The sequence below is a fragment of the Anomaloglossus baeobatrachus genome, chromosome 2 (assembly GCF_048569485.1).
Source record: "Anomaloglossus baeobatrachus isolate aAnoBae1 chromosome 2, aAnoBae1.hap1, whole genome shotgun sequence".
Lineage (NCBI taxonomy): Eukaryota > Metazoa > Chordata > Amphibia > Anura > Aromobatidae > Anomaloglossus > Anomaloglossus baeobatrachus.
In genome coordinates this window covers 676,457,487-676,471,422 of record NC_134354.1, presented here as the reverse complement: position 1 = coordinate 676,471,422, position 13,936 = coordinate 676,457,487, and the positions used below count along the sequence as shown (strand labels likewise).

Here is a 13,936-nt window from a genome sequence, read left to right as displayed (position 1 = left end):
CCCTGGCGTAGAAAACTGGGAGGCAGATTATCTCAGCCGTCAATCCGTGGACGGTGGCGAGTGGTCCCTGCACCCGGCAGTGTTTCAGTCAATCTGCCGCAAGTGGGGCACTCCGGACGTGGACCTAATGGCATCTCGTCACAACAACAAGGTTCTGGTTTACGTGGCTCGCTCCCACGATCCTCAGGCCTTCGCCGCGGACGCTCTGGTTCAAGACTGGTCCCAGTTTCGTCTGTCCTACGTGTTTCCCCCTCTAGCTCTCTTGCCCAGAGTCTTGCGCAAGATCAGAATGGAGGGCCGTCGAGTCATCCTCATTGCACCGGACTGGCCCAGGCTAGTTTGGTATCCGGACCTGCTCCAACTGTCCGTGGAGATGCCGTGGCATCTTCCGGACCGTCCAGACCTGCTCTCGCAAGATCCGTTTTTCCGCCCAAATTCTGCGGCACTCAAATTGACGGCGTGGCTCTTGAGTCCTGGATTTTGACGGCTTCTGGTATTCCTCCTGAAGTCATCTCCACTATGACTCGGGCCCGTAAGTCTTCCTCCGTCAAGATCTATCACAGGACTTGGAAAATTTTCCTGTCCTGGTGTCGCTCTTCCGGCCATTCTCCTTGGCCATTCTCGTTGCCGACCCTTCTGTTTTTTTTGTTTTTTTTTACAGTCCGGCCTGCAGCTAGGACTGTCCCTCAACTCTCTCAAGGGACAAGTCTCAGCTCTATCAGTGCTGTTCCTGCGGCGTCTCGCCCGGCTGGCTCGGGTCCGCACCTTCATGCAAGGTGCGTCTCACATCATTCCGCCTTATCGGCGGCCCTTGGATCCCTGGGACCTTAACTTGGTCCTCACGGTATTGCAGAAACCCCCTTTCGAGCCCCTTAGGGAGGTTTCTTTGTATCGTCTTTCTCAAACGGTGGCCTTTCTAGTTGCCATAACTTCTCTCAGGAGAGTCTCTGATTTGGCTACGCTCTCTTCGGAGTCACCTTTTTTGTTTTTTCACCAAGACAAGGTAGTTCTCCGTCCGACCCCGGACTTTCTTCCTAAGGTGGTCTCTCCCTTCCACCTTAACCAGGATATTTCCTTGCCTTCCTTCTGTCCGGCCCCTGTTCATCGCTTTGAGAAAGCGCTGCATACTCTAGATCTGGTGCGTGCTCTCCGGATCTATGTGTCTCGCACCGCTGCGCTTAGGCGGTGTACCTCTCTTTTTGTGCTAACCACAGGGCGGCGCAAGGGTCTCTCTGCTTCTAAGCCGACCTTGGCCCGTTGGATTAGATCGACCATTTCGGACGCCTACCAGAGTACTCGGGTGCCTCCCACGCCGGGGATCAAAGCACACTCGACCAGAGCTGTCGGTGCCTCTTGGGCTTTTAGGCACCAGGCTACGGCTCAACAAGTCTGTCAGGCTGCCAGTTGGACTAGCCTGCATACCTTTTCGAAGCACTACCAAGTGCATGCTCATGCTTCGGCAGATGCGAGCTTGGGCAGACTCATCCTTCAGGCGGCTGTCGCCCACTTGTGAAGTTAGGCTCCGCCTACGTCTTAGTTTTTTCTGTTTATTCCCACCTAGGGACAGCTTTGGAACGTCCAATGGTCTGGGTCTCCCAAAGGAACGATAAAAAGAGAATTTTGTTACTTACCGTAAATTCTTTTTCTTATAGTTCCGTATTGGGAGACCCAGCTCCCTCCCTGTTGCCTGTTGGCAATTTTCTTGTTCCGTGTGTTATCACCGGCTGTTGTCGTGGACAGAGTCTCCAGTTGTTCCGGTTCTTACTCGGTTCTACTTGTGGGTGGCTATTCTCCTTCAGCTTTTGCACTAAACTGGCTGGGACTGGCTACCAGGGGGTGTATAAGCTCAGAGGGAGGAGCTACACTTTTAAGTGTAGTACTTTGTGTGTCCTCCGGAGGCAGAAGCTAAACACCCATGGTCTGGGTCTCCCAATACGGAACTATAAGAAAAAGAATTTACGGTAAGTAACAAAATTCTCTTTTTTTCGGACAAACTTCTGATTTTTTTTTTTTACCCCTTAGATACAAGTAAACCTATACATGTTTGGTGTCTACGAATTCGCACCGACCTCAGACATCACACCCACACATCGGTTTTAACATATAGTGAATACAGTGAATAAAATATCTCAAAAACAATAGTACTATCGCATTTTTTTCGCATTTTTTTTTTTTTGCCATTTTTCCAGTACACTCATTGGTTAAACGTATGGTTTCATTTAAAAGTACAGCTCGTGCCGCAAAAAAATGAGCCCTCACTTGACCATATTGACTGAAAAATAAAAAAGTTACGTCTCTCGGAAGAAGAATGGCAAAACAATAACGGAAAGCAAGAAAATCGACTGGCCATGAAGGGGTTAAAGAGGTCGTCCGTTAATTGGGTCAACCTCTTCTCATTCCCCATGGTTGCCCACATAAATGAAATAAAGTCTATACTCCTCTCTGGTTCCAGCGATGTTCCTGGGGCCCACTTGACATTGTTATAACATGCGAGCCCTTCGCCCGATCAACGCCGGCTTATCTCTTCCTGTATTCATAAATTAACAGGAAGTGAGCGCTGCGGCTGCCGCTCACTTATTGTTAATTATTTAACCATACGAAGGCTGGGAGAAGGAAGCTGGTGGTGATTATGACACGCGAGTCCCATGACCATTGTCACGTGAGCCCTGGCAACGCAAGTTCCAACATCACTGAAATCACGCCGACATTGGACAACCCATTATCATTCCGCATGTTGTACAATTAGTGGGCAACCACTGTATGTTTCATGAGGAATCAATGGGCCGCTTCAAGCATTAGGTCATAGGTGCAGCTGCAACCTCTGCACTTCATATACCTCCTCCCTGCCTTTGAAATGGCACACAGTGATGTAACTGCACCAGAATAAAATCTTGATCTCTATTGTCACAGCTGATGGCTGAAAGCCAGAGTACAGAGCAGTAATAATAAACATAGCCTCATAAGACAAGCTTCACACACTGATGTCACACCATAGTGATCATAAATACAGCATCTTCACCTGATAATGACAAAGAACTAGGAATCTGTCAGCAGGATCCACCCTCATAAGCCGTCTATATGGGCATGTAGCTTATAGGAAGCAGGATAAAATGATACCTTCATATTTGTGATCCTATGTCGAATTCCACGTTTTTCATATTTGCAAATGAGCTCTTAATATCATGTATCTGGACGCAGATCTTCTGGATTATCCGCCTCCAGCCAGAGCGCATCGTAAATAAAAGGCGGCGTTACCAGGGTGAGACATGTAATGACTGACACTTAGCTCTGATCTCATTGCAGAGCAAGCGGTTATGAGAGCAAACCCAGTACAAGAGAAGTGAACTTTGTCTCATTACAAACATTTGCAGCAGCACTTGTCCTCTCTCCGTGCTGTCAGCTCCGCTGCAGTTGTACCTCCTTATAATCAACACTGTACAGCAGAGTTGAAGCTTTTCTCATTGCAAACACAACCAGCAAATTTATAGTTGGCTTCTCATAGTGCTTCAACTTCCATCTTCCAGGCAACTAGTGTGGGAATGGCAGTACAGCAGAGCTGATAGTACAGCAGAGCTGACAGCACGGAGAGAGGACAACTGCAAATGGGGCTGTAATGAGACAGATCACTTCTGTTCTGTGTTCTAATCTCAGCTGTGTGTGATTTGAGAGCAAAGTATCAGTCGTTACTTGGTTCACACTGGTAATGTCCCCTTTCATTCCGCTTCTTATGATCTGCATGTATATGTATACATCTTAGTAGGTTAGATACTATTGACCGATTTTCCTTTAAGGCACTTGGTCCTAGGATTTCATCCCTCTCAATTGCAGGGTTATGATGCTTTAATAAAACTCATGCTCCTGTAGTCTAGCAGGTTAGGTCTCCCTCTGCTAGGAACGCTTGGAAGAAGACAAGTTGTTTTTCACAGCTTCTCTCTTCTCCTTTGCAAGTAACAGTGCATAATTGGTGGCACACACTCAATAGCAGCGTTGGTCTTGCCAATGATTCTATACTACCTGGCGATCACACAATCGCAAGATTTCCAAGTATCTTCCCAACAAGCAGAGCAGCTGGGTCCTAGAAGACTCAAATCGGCTCTGCCAGTGACGTGGGGCACAGCAGACGACCTGATGTTGTTTTGTGGACAAAAAGGAGCTATGCTGATATAAATACAGTAGCAAGTGAAGTGCAAAACTACATAGCAGGTCACTGTAAAATGAATTGTAATTGCAATTTAGCATTTAATCATTAGAAATTTATTGTAATTTAAATTGAAAATGCTAGTGCAAAACTGCATGTATGAAAATAACCATGCCAGGTACATGAATAGACCTATAAAACTTAAGCGGGCTTTACACTCTACAATAAATCTTACGATGTGTCGGCGGGGTCACGTCGTAAGTGACACACATCCGGTATCATAAGTAATATTGTAGCGTGTAAAACCTACGTGCGATTGAACGAAAAACCGTTCATCGCATACACGTCGTTCAAAAGCTAAAAATTGTACATCGGGTTGTTCAATGTTCCCGAGGTAGCACAGATCGCAGTGTGTTACACCCCGGGAACGATGAACAGATCTTACCTACGTCCCGCTGCTCCCGCCGGCTATGCGGAAGGAAGGAGGTGGGCGGGATGTTTACGGCCCGCTCATCTCCGCCCCTCCGCTTCTATTAGCCGGCTGCCGCGTGACGTCGCGGTGACACCGAACGTACCTCCCACTCAAGGAAGTGGATGTTCGCCGCCCACATCGAGGTCGTATGGAAGGGTAAGTACGTGTGATGGCAAATAGTCATTTGTGCGACACGGTCAACAAATTGAACGTGCCGCACATACGATGGGGGCGGGTACGATCGCATACAATATCGTATGCATAATTGTACCGGGTAAAGCAGGCTTTACTCAATACAGACCATCCTAGTAAGGTGATCCTCCCGTAGCCATGCACCCTGTGCAGGTTTCATGTGCCCTTCGGAGTAAAGTGGTTGGAGCACAGGCAGGCGCATTAGATAGTAGTGCTGCGAAGGTTGGACCAATAAGAAAGTAGGAAAAGAGTACCTTTATTATCTCATTATGCACGGCGTCCAGTTGGGATTGATATTCATGGCCGCAGCATCCTGTAATGTTGTTGTCATGGAATATCAACTCACTGAAGCTAGCAACAACGTGCACGGTGGCATGCAGCATTCCTAAGTTAGTGGCACAGGTTAGTGGATATTACACACCAAGCTTAACGTGTCATATAGTGTCTACACAAGCCATCAGAGAGAATTTTCACAACATTGGGCTCCAAGCAAGATGTCCACCTACAAGTGTTCATTGGGCTCGCATTACAGCTCTTAAAGAATATTATGGTGCAAGCAAGACTGGAATGGAGGTCTTTCCTCTTACAGCGATGAGTCCCACTTTTGTCTTGGAAGTAATAATAATCTGAGATTGGACTGTAGACCATGATGGCAACGCCATGTAGTCTTTCAAGGGAGAACCTAAAAGGATCCCAGTAGCTATTTTTTAACACAGCCACACTAGGTCCTTGGCCAACTTGGATGTCATTGGTCGGCAATTACAAAGAGCTGCCAGCAGTGGATCTTGATTTTCATGCCTAAAGGCCCCGTTACACATAGCGATGTCGTTAGTGAGATCGCTGAAATGTCACAGGTTTTGTGACGCAACAGCGACATCGCTAGCGATCTCGCTATGTGTGACACACAGCAGCGACCGGCCACCCCGCTGCGATATCGACGATCGTATCTGAATGTCCTGGTTCATTTTTTTGATCATTGGTGTCCCGCTGGGCAGCATGCATCACTGTGTTTGACGCCATAACAATGATGAGCTACCTCGTCGGCACGCCTTGGTGGAAATACTACACCTCTATCGAGGTCTGAGTCGTCAGAATAGCTGCTGTGTGACAGGGTCCCAACGACCGCCAAGGTCGTTATATGGATCGCCATATCGTTGCTGCGTCGTTAATTAGATCTGCCTGTTTGCTAGCTCACTAGCGACCATGTAGCGACGTATCAGCGATCTTGACCAGGTCGTATCGTTGTCGGGATCGCTGGAACATCGCTACGTGTAACGGGACCCTAAGTGCATGGATCAGCAAGGCAAACATTCCTTAGACAAACATTGATAGCAGCCAAAGCGTATAAGCGCAGAGAAAATACACCACAAGAAAATACACTTTCAGCGGAATACTCTGATGCAGTCCCTGGATGGCTTCTCCCTGTCTCAATCCCTTTGAAGGACAGGTCAATCCCTATGTAAAATCATAGGGAAAGACCTGTCGGGCAACTGGAGCGGGGCAGGGAGAAGCCGTCAAGGGGCCACATCTGACTGGTCAGCTGATACGCACGGAACCTGAATTCATCAAGACTGTCATTGTTCACGCTGGTCTTGATGAGGGGGCTGTCCTGGAGTCGGACATTCCTGATTCACGAAGCGGTGCACACCTTCTCAATAATCAGCATGCTCCTACGTGAGCTACACCAAAAATCTCACTCCATTCAGATACTAAAGTGAGATTTCTGGCTTAGGCTACTTTCACACATCCGGCTTGAGCTCTGCGGCTCAATCCGGCTGTGCAAGCTATGCAACGGATGCGGTGAAAACACCGCATCCTTTGCATAAGTTTTTCCTTTGCGGCCAGTCCGGTTTTTGCCGCTTGCGGCATGCTACTGAGCATGCGCAGTGGCAAAAACCGCATGCGGCGGCCGGATGCGGTTATTGCCGCATCCGGCCGCCATAGGCATGCATTGAAAAATGCGCCGCATCGAATGCGGCGCGATGCGGGTTTTTTTTGCCGCACGAAAAAACGTGCCAGGCAACGTTCCATCCGGCCGCCGCATCGGCTAAATCTGCCGCATGCGGCAAAAAACGGACGGAACGCAAGGCCATGCGGCACAATGCGGCACTAATTAAAGTCTATGCAGGAAAATCGCAACCGGCAGCAAAAAAAAACGGTTGCGATTTTCCTGCAAAGTGCCGGATTGTGCCGCATAGCAAAAAACGGAGGTGTGAAAGCAGCCTAACGGGATGCCACAACTTGTCATGAATTAGACGATCTGTGGCATCCCGGCCCGCACCTCCATCCTCCCACAGCTCCAATCAGTCTTATTGTACGTGTGAGAAACTGTCGTGAAAGCAGGGGCGGAACTACCGCGGTCGCAGAGGTCGCGAGTGCGACCGGGCCCGGCAGCTTTTAGGGGCCACTCTGCAGGTCAGCAAGCAGCTCCTTTCTGTGAGAGGAGCTGCGCTGTTCTGGCGCAGACCACGCGGCCTATGTATAACCCGGTGCCTCCGCTGCTGACAGCGGATCCCCCTACCCATTGTCAGCGGCGGCAGCACCGGGCCCCCCTTCTCCGTCATCACGCAGAGCAACAGTGAAGGAGCGTGGAGTGGCCCGTGCACCTCCACGCTCCTTCATTCTCCCTCTGTGCCTGCACGGTGACGTCACTCCTGTGCGTCCGCTGTGCTCAGAGCGCAGGGCGGGAGGACGCCGACCGCAGCTGCAGGGGAGCGGAGGAGAGGTGAGGACGGAGCAAGGGGGAACGAGGACACGTGAGGGCACCAGCGGGGGAACGAGGAGAGCGGTAAAAACGTGGGTTTTGTTTTTTTTTTGTTTTTTTTTTCTTTTTTTTAAAAAAATCAGTGCATGGCCGGGGAAGCATGGGGGAGGCTGCCAGCAGTATATAGGAAGCATAGGGGAGGCTGCCAGCAGTATATGGGGAGCATAGGGGAGGCTGCCAGCAATATATAGGGAGCATGGGGGAGGCTGCCAGCAGTATATAGGGAGCATGGGCGAGCTGCCAACAGTATACAGGGAGCATGGGGGAGGCTGCCAGCAGTATACATGGAGCATGGGGGAGGCTGCCAGCAGAATACATGGAGCATGGGCGACTGGCTGCATTATACATGGAACATGGGGGGCTGGCTGCATCATACATGGAGGCCTGGGGTGAATTATAATATATGGAGGACTATAGGGAGCAGTATAATATATGGAGAACTATGGGGTGAATTTTAATACATGGAGAACTATGGGAAATGCATTATAATACATGGAGGACTGTGGTGCATTATAATACATGGAGGACTGTGGTGCAGTATTATATATTGAGGACTGTGGTGCAGTATAATATATGGAAGACTATGGGAAATGCATTATAATATATGGAGGACTATGTAGCTGCATTCTAATATATGAAGGGTTATGTGGGACCCTTTATACTATATGGAAGGCTATGTGGGGGCCATTATAGTATTTGGAGAACTTTATACAACAGGGGACAAAGATACAAGCATGGGATGGGAACGTTTTGTGCTGAGGGAAAAGGCCTCTTTCCCTCAGCACCCAGCTTTCCCATGCTCTGCTATACATCTCTCAGCACCCAGCTTTCCCATGCTCTGCTATACATCTCTCAGCACCCAGCTTTCCCATGCTCTGCTATACATCTCTCAGCACCCAGCTTTCCCATGCTCTGCTATACATCTCTCAGCACCCAGCTTTCCCATGCTCTGCTATACATCTCTCAGCACCCAGCTTTCCCATGCTCTGCTATACATCTCTCAGCACCCAGCTTTCCCATGCTCTGCTATACATCTCTCAGCACCCCGCTTTCCTATGCTCTCATATGAGAAAGCTGGATGCTGAGGGAAAGATGGATATCAGACCATAGGGAAGCTGGGTGCTGAGGGAAAGAGCCAAGTGTCAGCGTCATTATCCCATACCCCAAGTGTCGGTGTACGTAGAGGGGGGCCCAGGTCTGAACTTTGCACCGGGGCCCATCAAACTCTAGTTACGCCACTGCGTGAAAGTGTCAAAGGTGCAGCTCCAAGCTTTGATGAATTGGGTCCATAGTCTCCAACCGGCTTTTCAGAACAAGTTTACGCTAAAGCAAAGCAGCGTTTCAAAGTAATATATACCTGGCTGCCATCAGGCAGATGGTGTCTGATTGAATAATGCTGCTCGTGGTTCAGGCATTACATATCTGATGACAGGTCCCCTTTAACATGTTGGACTTTGCATTAAGTAATTTATTCTCTTCCTTTTGCAGAACATCAGTGAAGTTTTCTTATGTCGGGCACACCTCGCAGAGCTCCCTGGAGACTTACCAATATATCGATTGTGGTGCAAATTCCACAATAATGGTTGACCACCATGCTTTATAAACTAGCTGAAGCATCACTAGCAATATGCGATCTTCTCCTGTGAGTCATCCACAGAAATGATGAAGCTATAATGGCACACCTGTTTACAATGTAAAGTACTGAAATCTGCACTGGCGCTTTCTTTTGAGCATGCAGAGTTTGCATGATCACTGGATATTGGTGAAGAGGATCGATCACTGTTTTCTGAGTGGCATTATTTTTATTGCACTGGTGCCCCCTTTTCTGTACTATATTTTAGCCGATTGTAAAAATGTTTTCTAGTGATTAAAGACAGAATTTTCAAAAGTTTTAAAAATTATTTTGTTAGGTTGTACATCTTGTGCCACAGTGTATATAGCACAACAAACCACACAATGTGTCCCAGGTAAAATAGCAAAACATAATGGCTACAATGCTTGTACCAGCCAAAGCTACAAGTACTTATTGCCCGCTGCAGGTATGGCAGTCATTGTCAAGTTTTAAGTAGCTATTTTGTGGCATGTGTTGCAGCAGTGTAAAATGTAACTGTCTCACTTTTTATGTGGTATTGACCTTGTGCTGAAAGTTTTGCTTATAGGGATTGTTCAGTGATAGAGAAATATCTTTAAATTATATATAAATATATATTATATATATATATATATATATATATATATAATATATATTTAGAGATGAGTGACTCTGTTGAAGTGGAATTTAATTCTCTTCAAATTTTAAAAAAATCTGATTCTCCAGAATATGGACTTTTTGGCTCTGCCATCTGTATAAAGAGGAGTGGACCGCTTTGCGCAACCCCGGTTCATGGTCCAGGGCATTGCTGTCTGGCCGTGGACAGGAGCTGCATGAAGTTCCTTACCTTCCAGGCTCTAAGGCTCATGAGCAGCCAAGCTGGCGAGATGTCACCAGTGCGCCTCACCGATGATGTCACCTGTGCGCCTCCACAGATGTCACCTGTGCGCCTCCACAGATGTCACCTGTGCGCCTCCACAGATGTCACCTGTGCGCCTCCACAGATGTCACCTGTGCGCCTCCACAGATGTCACCTGTGCGCCTCCACAGATGATGTCACCTATGCGCCTTACAGATCGGTGAAGAAGTGCTGGGTTGAGGTACCCAGAAGCTCAGGAAATTCATTAATATCCTGTCCATGTCCAGACATTACTGACCTACACTACGTTTATGCAAAGCAATCCTCTCCTGTCTAGCTTCTAGGGGAATTCACAAAAATGGCAGCTATCTGCAACTGCCAACCATAGAAGGCCAGGCAAATGGCTTGAAAATGACTATATACACTTCATGGATCACTTCTCACGCCATCTCGCAGCCCATCATCTGGTCTTCCTCTTTCCCTTCTTTTTTCATGTGGATTCTCTTTGGCGTCTTGACTTCAACCCAACATTTGTAGTGTGACTAAACCTCTGCCATTGTGCACACCTTGCCACATCCGAGTAATGGCACAGTGACGTCATGGTCTGGAGTGAAGAGAGCAAAGAGAATCCATTTGATGGTAAATGCAGAAACGAGGCATGGTAGACTGGACAGCAGGCTGCGGTATTGGCGGCACAAGTGAGCGGTAAGGGGAGTATTCAAATTTTGTTTTTCTTCATCCTTGAGCATAAGATATTGCAACTGGAAAGATTCCCTGCAGATGTCTTGTGCTACATCAAGGAATCCTGAACTGATTTATATTATGTTCAGACCAATTAAAACAATTTATTAGTCTTCATAGATAAAAGTATAAAAAGTTTTAACTACAAGGAAACACACTTGCTTGAGGTTTTTTTTGTTTGTTTTTTTTTTTTTTTTACTGAGGCGTACCCAATACATTGAAGGTATTATCTTATGTGATTTCAAATAAAGCCCACAAATGTTCATTATTTGGTAGTTTTGCTAGGAAATGCATGTGCAAAGCAAGACTTTCTACTGTACAAAATGTAAAGAATTGTAAGATTTGCTTCTATTTCAAAGACAAGAAATAGTGGCAGCCACTTTAGCATTTAAAGTTGCCTAGATATTTTATGTTTTGATCACCAAAGTATTTGCAGACCTTATTCATCTTCTCAAACAAGTACCTTTCTTTGCTGCAGTACATCAAAAAAATTAATTTTGCAAACTATTGATAGAAAATACCTATGGTCACTTACTGCAAACATTGTAGTGTTACCCAGTCTTACCTGATTCCATCTGTCCCCTACATCTTGCTAACCTAAGGGTTAAGACATGGGGGACATATCAAAGCAAGTATGACACCAGTACCATATTACATGAGCTAACACAAAATGATATGCAAAGGAGCTGTTAACACAAAATGTGACAATTAAAGGGTTTGTCTAGCCTTTGGGTTCAAGTCTGCTGTCACTAAGTGCAAGCTTGTGAATCCTCAGGGCGCGCACAGGGTGTGTTGTCAGGATTCTCAGAGCAGGAGGGTGTATGACGTGCAGTCATGTGCTGACTAGCCGTGCTCGGCATCACTTGACACAAGTGAATTGGGTGAGGCTGGACATGTCTAGTCGCAATGTGGCTGGAGGTATGCAAATTTGTATACTTGCAGTCACAAGACTCCCTCTCCCGGTGCCAGCATCCGATGAGTAGAGAGCTGTGGCAAAGAAGCGCAATAGGGTTTTACCCCAATAACACAGGGGGTAAAGACAGGGAGCAGTAATACTCACCAAATGAAGTTGTGAAAGTCACAACTACTATATAGACATGGAAAACTGGGATCACGACAGCAGCAACCCAAACGGCAGATAACAGAGAACAATAGAAGAAAATCGGGTTTTTATCAGCCGCAGGTCTGTGCAAAATAAAAGATCCATTAATCTGAATACCTGAGAAGTGATCATTGGCGCGGCTGATAAAAACCCGATTTTCTTCTATTGTTCTCTGGTGCCAACATCCGAGAACCCCAGCACTGCGTGCTATAAGGATTTACCAGCCTGCAGTCACTAAAGGGTGCTTTACACGCTGCGACATCGCTAGCGATCTCATTAGCGATGTGACACGCCAGATCGCAGATGCGATCTTCCGAGATCGCACCTGTGACCGACGCTAGAAAAATGACCTATATGCGATCTCGGTAGATCGCATCTGCGATCTGGCGTGTCATATCACTAACGAGATCGTTAGCGATGTCGCAGCGTGTAAAGCACCCTTTAGTAAATAAAGAAATAACGTTTGGAGCACCATTCTAAGTCTGAACTGGGTGCAAAAACCTAAAAAAAAGCAAAAACGTCACTATATGGAGAGAAGGTATGCACACCAGTGACTATGCAAGGGGAATATATGTAATAGCAGTAACTGCTGTGTGAATACTGGCCTGAAAAATACAATAGCCACATGGAAAAATGAAAAAATGACAATGGAATCTGCATTATTGCCATGAAATATGAATTGAGAGAAATTTAGCTATTGAATTGATCAATGCAACAGAGCCCCAAAACCTCTTTATGGCATTCTCTTATTTTTTGGGTCCCTAGCTAATGTGTGTCGTCTCATGCAGTTAAAAAACTTACCATGTATGGGAAGCTGAGACCCAGGCTATATATGTATAATGTGGACCGGCTAGGTATGGGTGGGGTCCAGTTCACAAACGAAGGACTACTAACAAATAAAGAAATAACGTTTGGAACACCATTCTAAGTCTGAACTGGGTGCAAAAACCTAAAAAAACTTCACTATATGGAGAGAAGGTATGCACACCAGTGACTATGCAAGGGGAATACATGTAATAGCAGTAACTGCTGTGTGAATACTTGCTATACATGGTAAGTTTAACTGCATGAGAGAACACATATTAGCTAGGGACCCCAAAAATAAGAGAATACCGTGAAGAGGTTTTGGGGCTCCTGTTGCATTGATCAATTCAATAGCTAAATTTCTCTATATTCATATTTCATGGCAGTAATGCAGATTCCATTGTCATTTTTTCATTTTTACACGCAGCTTTTGTATTTTTCAGGCCAGTATTCACACAGCAGTTAGGCTATGTCCGCACGTTGCTTTTTACCTGCTTTTTACCTGCTTTTTTGCTGCTTTTTCAACTGCAGCGTTTAATGCCAAAATAGTTGTGTTCTGCTTTTCAAGCAAAGTCTATGGGAATTTGGGTTTCTTGTGCCCACTATGCAGTTCAAACTGCAGCCTTTTTGTTGCAGAACTTTGGTCAAAAACTCAGCTTTGCAGTGCAAAACCCAAATGGCAAAAACAATTGACATGTCAGTTGTTTTTGCCATTTGGGTTTTGCACTGCAAAGCTGAGTTTTTGACCAAAGTTCTGCAACAAAAAGGCTGCAGTTTGAACTGCATAGTGCGGACAAGAAACCCAAATTCCCATAGACTTTGCTTGAAAAGCAGAACACAACTATTTTGGCATTAAACGCTGCAGTTGAAAAAGCAGCAAAAAAGCAGGTAAAAAGCAGGTAAAAAGCAACGTGCGGACATAGCCTTACTGCTATTACATGTATTCCCCTTGCATAGTCACTGGTGTGCAAACCTTCTCTCCATATAGTACAGTCACTTAGTGACTGCAGACTTGAGCCCCAAGGCTGGCCAATCCCTTTAAAGATAAGTTATTTATAAAATAGCTTCCCCCCCCCCCTTTATTTTAGATGCATTAAAGCAATAAACCAAATTAATTGGAATAGTATACACAAAAGGGGAGTTACTTAGATGTACAAATGGCTGAAGTTACGTGATACCATGTGTTCTGCACCCTGACAGATTCAAAAGGGTTTTGCATGAAAATACTCTGAGGCTATGTTTACATGAAGATTTTTTTAAGAGGATTTTGGAG

General features: G+C 46.2%; 1 protein-coding gene across 1 annotated transcript in view; it reads left to right on the top strand.

Annotated features, from left to right (window-relative positions):
• The window catches only part of TMEM106C (transmembrane protein 106C), a 73,100-nt gene extending 59,922 nt beyond the window's left edge, over positions 1-13,178 (top strand). Inside the window, exon 8 of the mRNA XM_075337154.1 lies at positions 9,055-13,178. Within this exon, the coding sequence (XP_075193269.1) occupies positions 9,055-9,169 (115 nt within the window). The 3' untranslated portion in view covers positions 9,170-13,178. The remainder of the gene's footprint in view (positions 1-9,054) is intronic.
• The last annotated feature ends 758 nt before the right edge of the window (positions 13,179-13,936 follow it).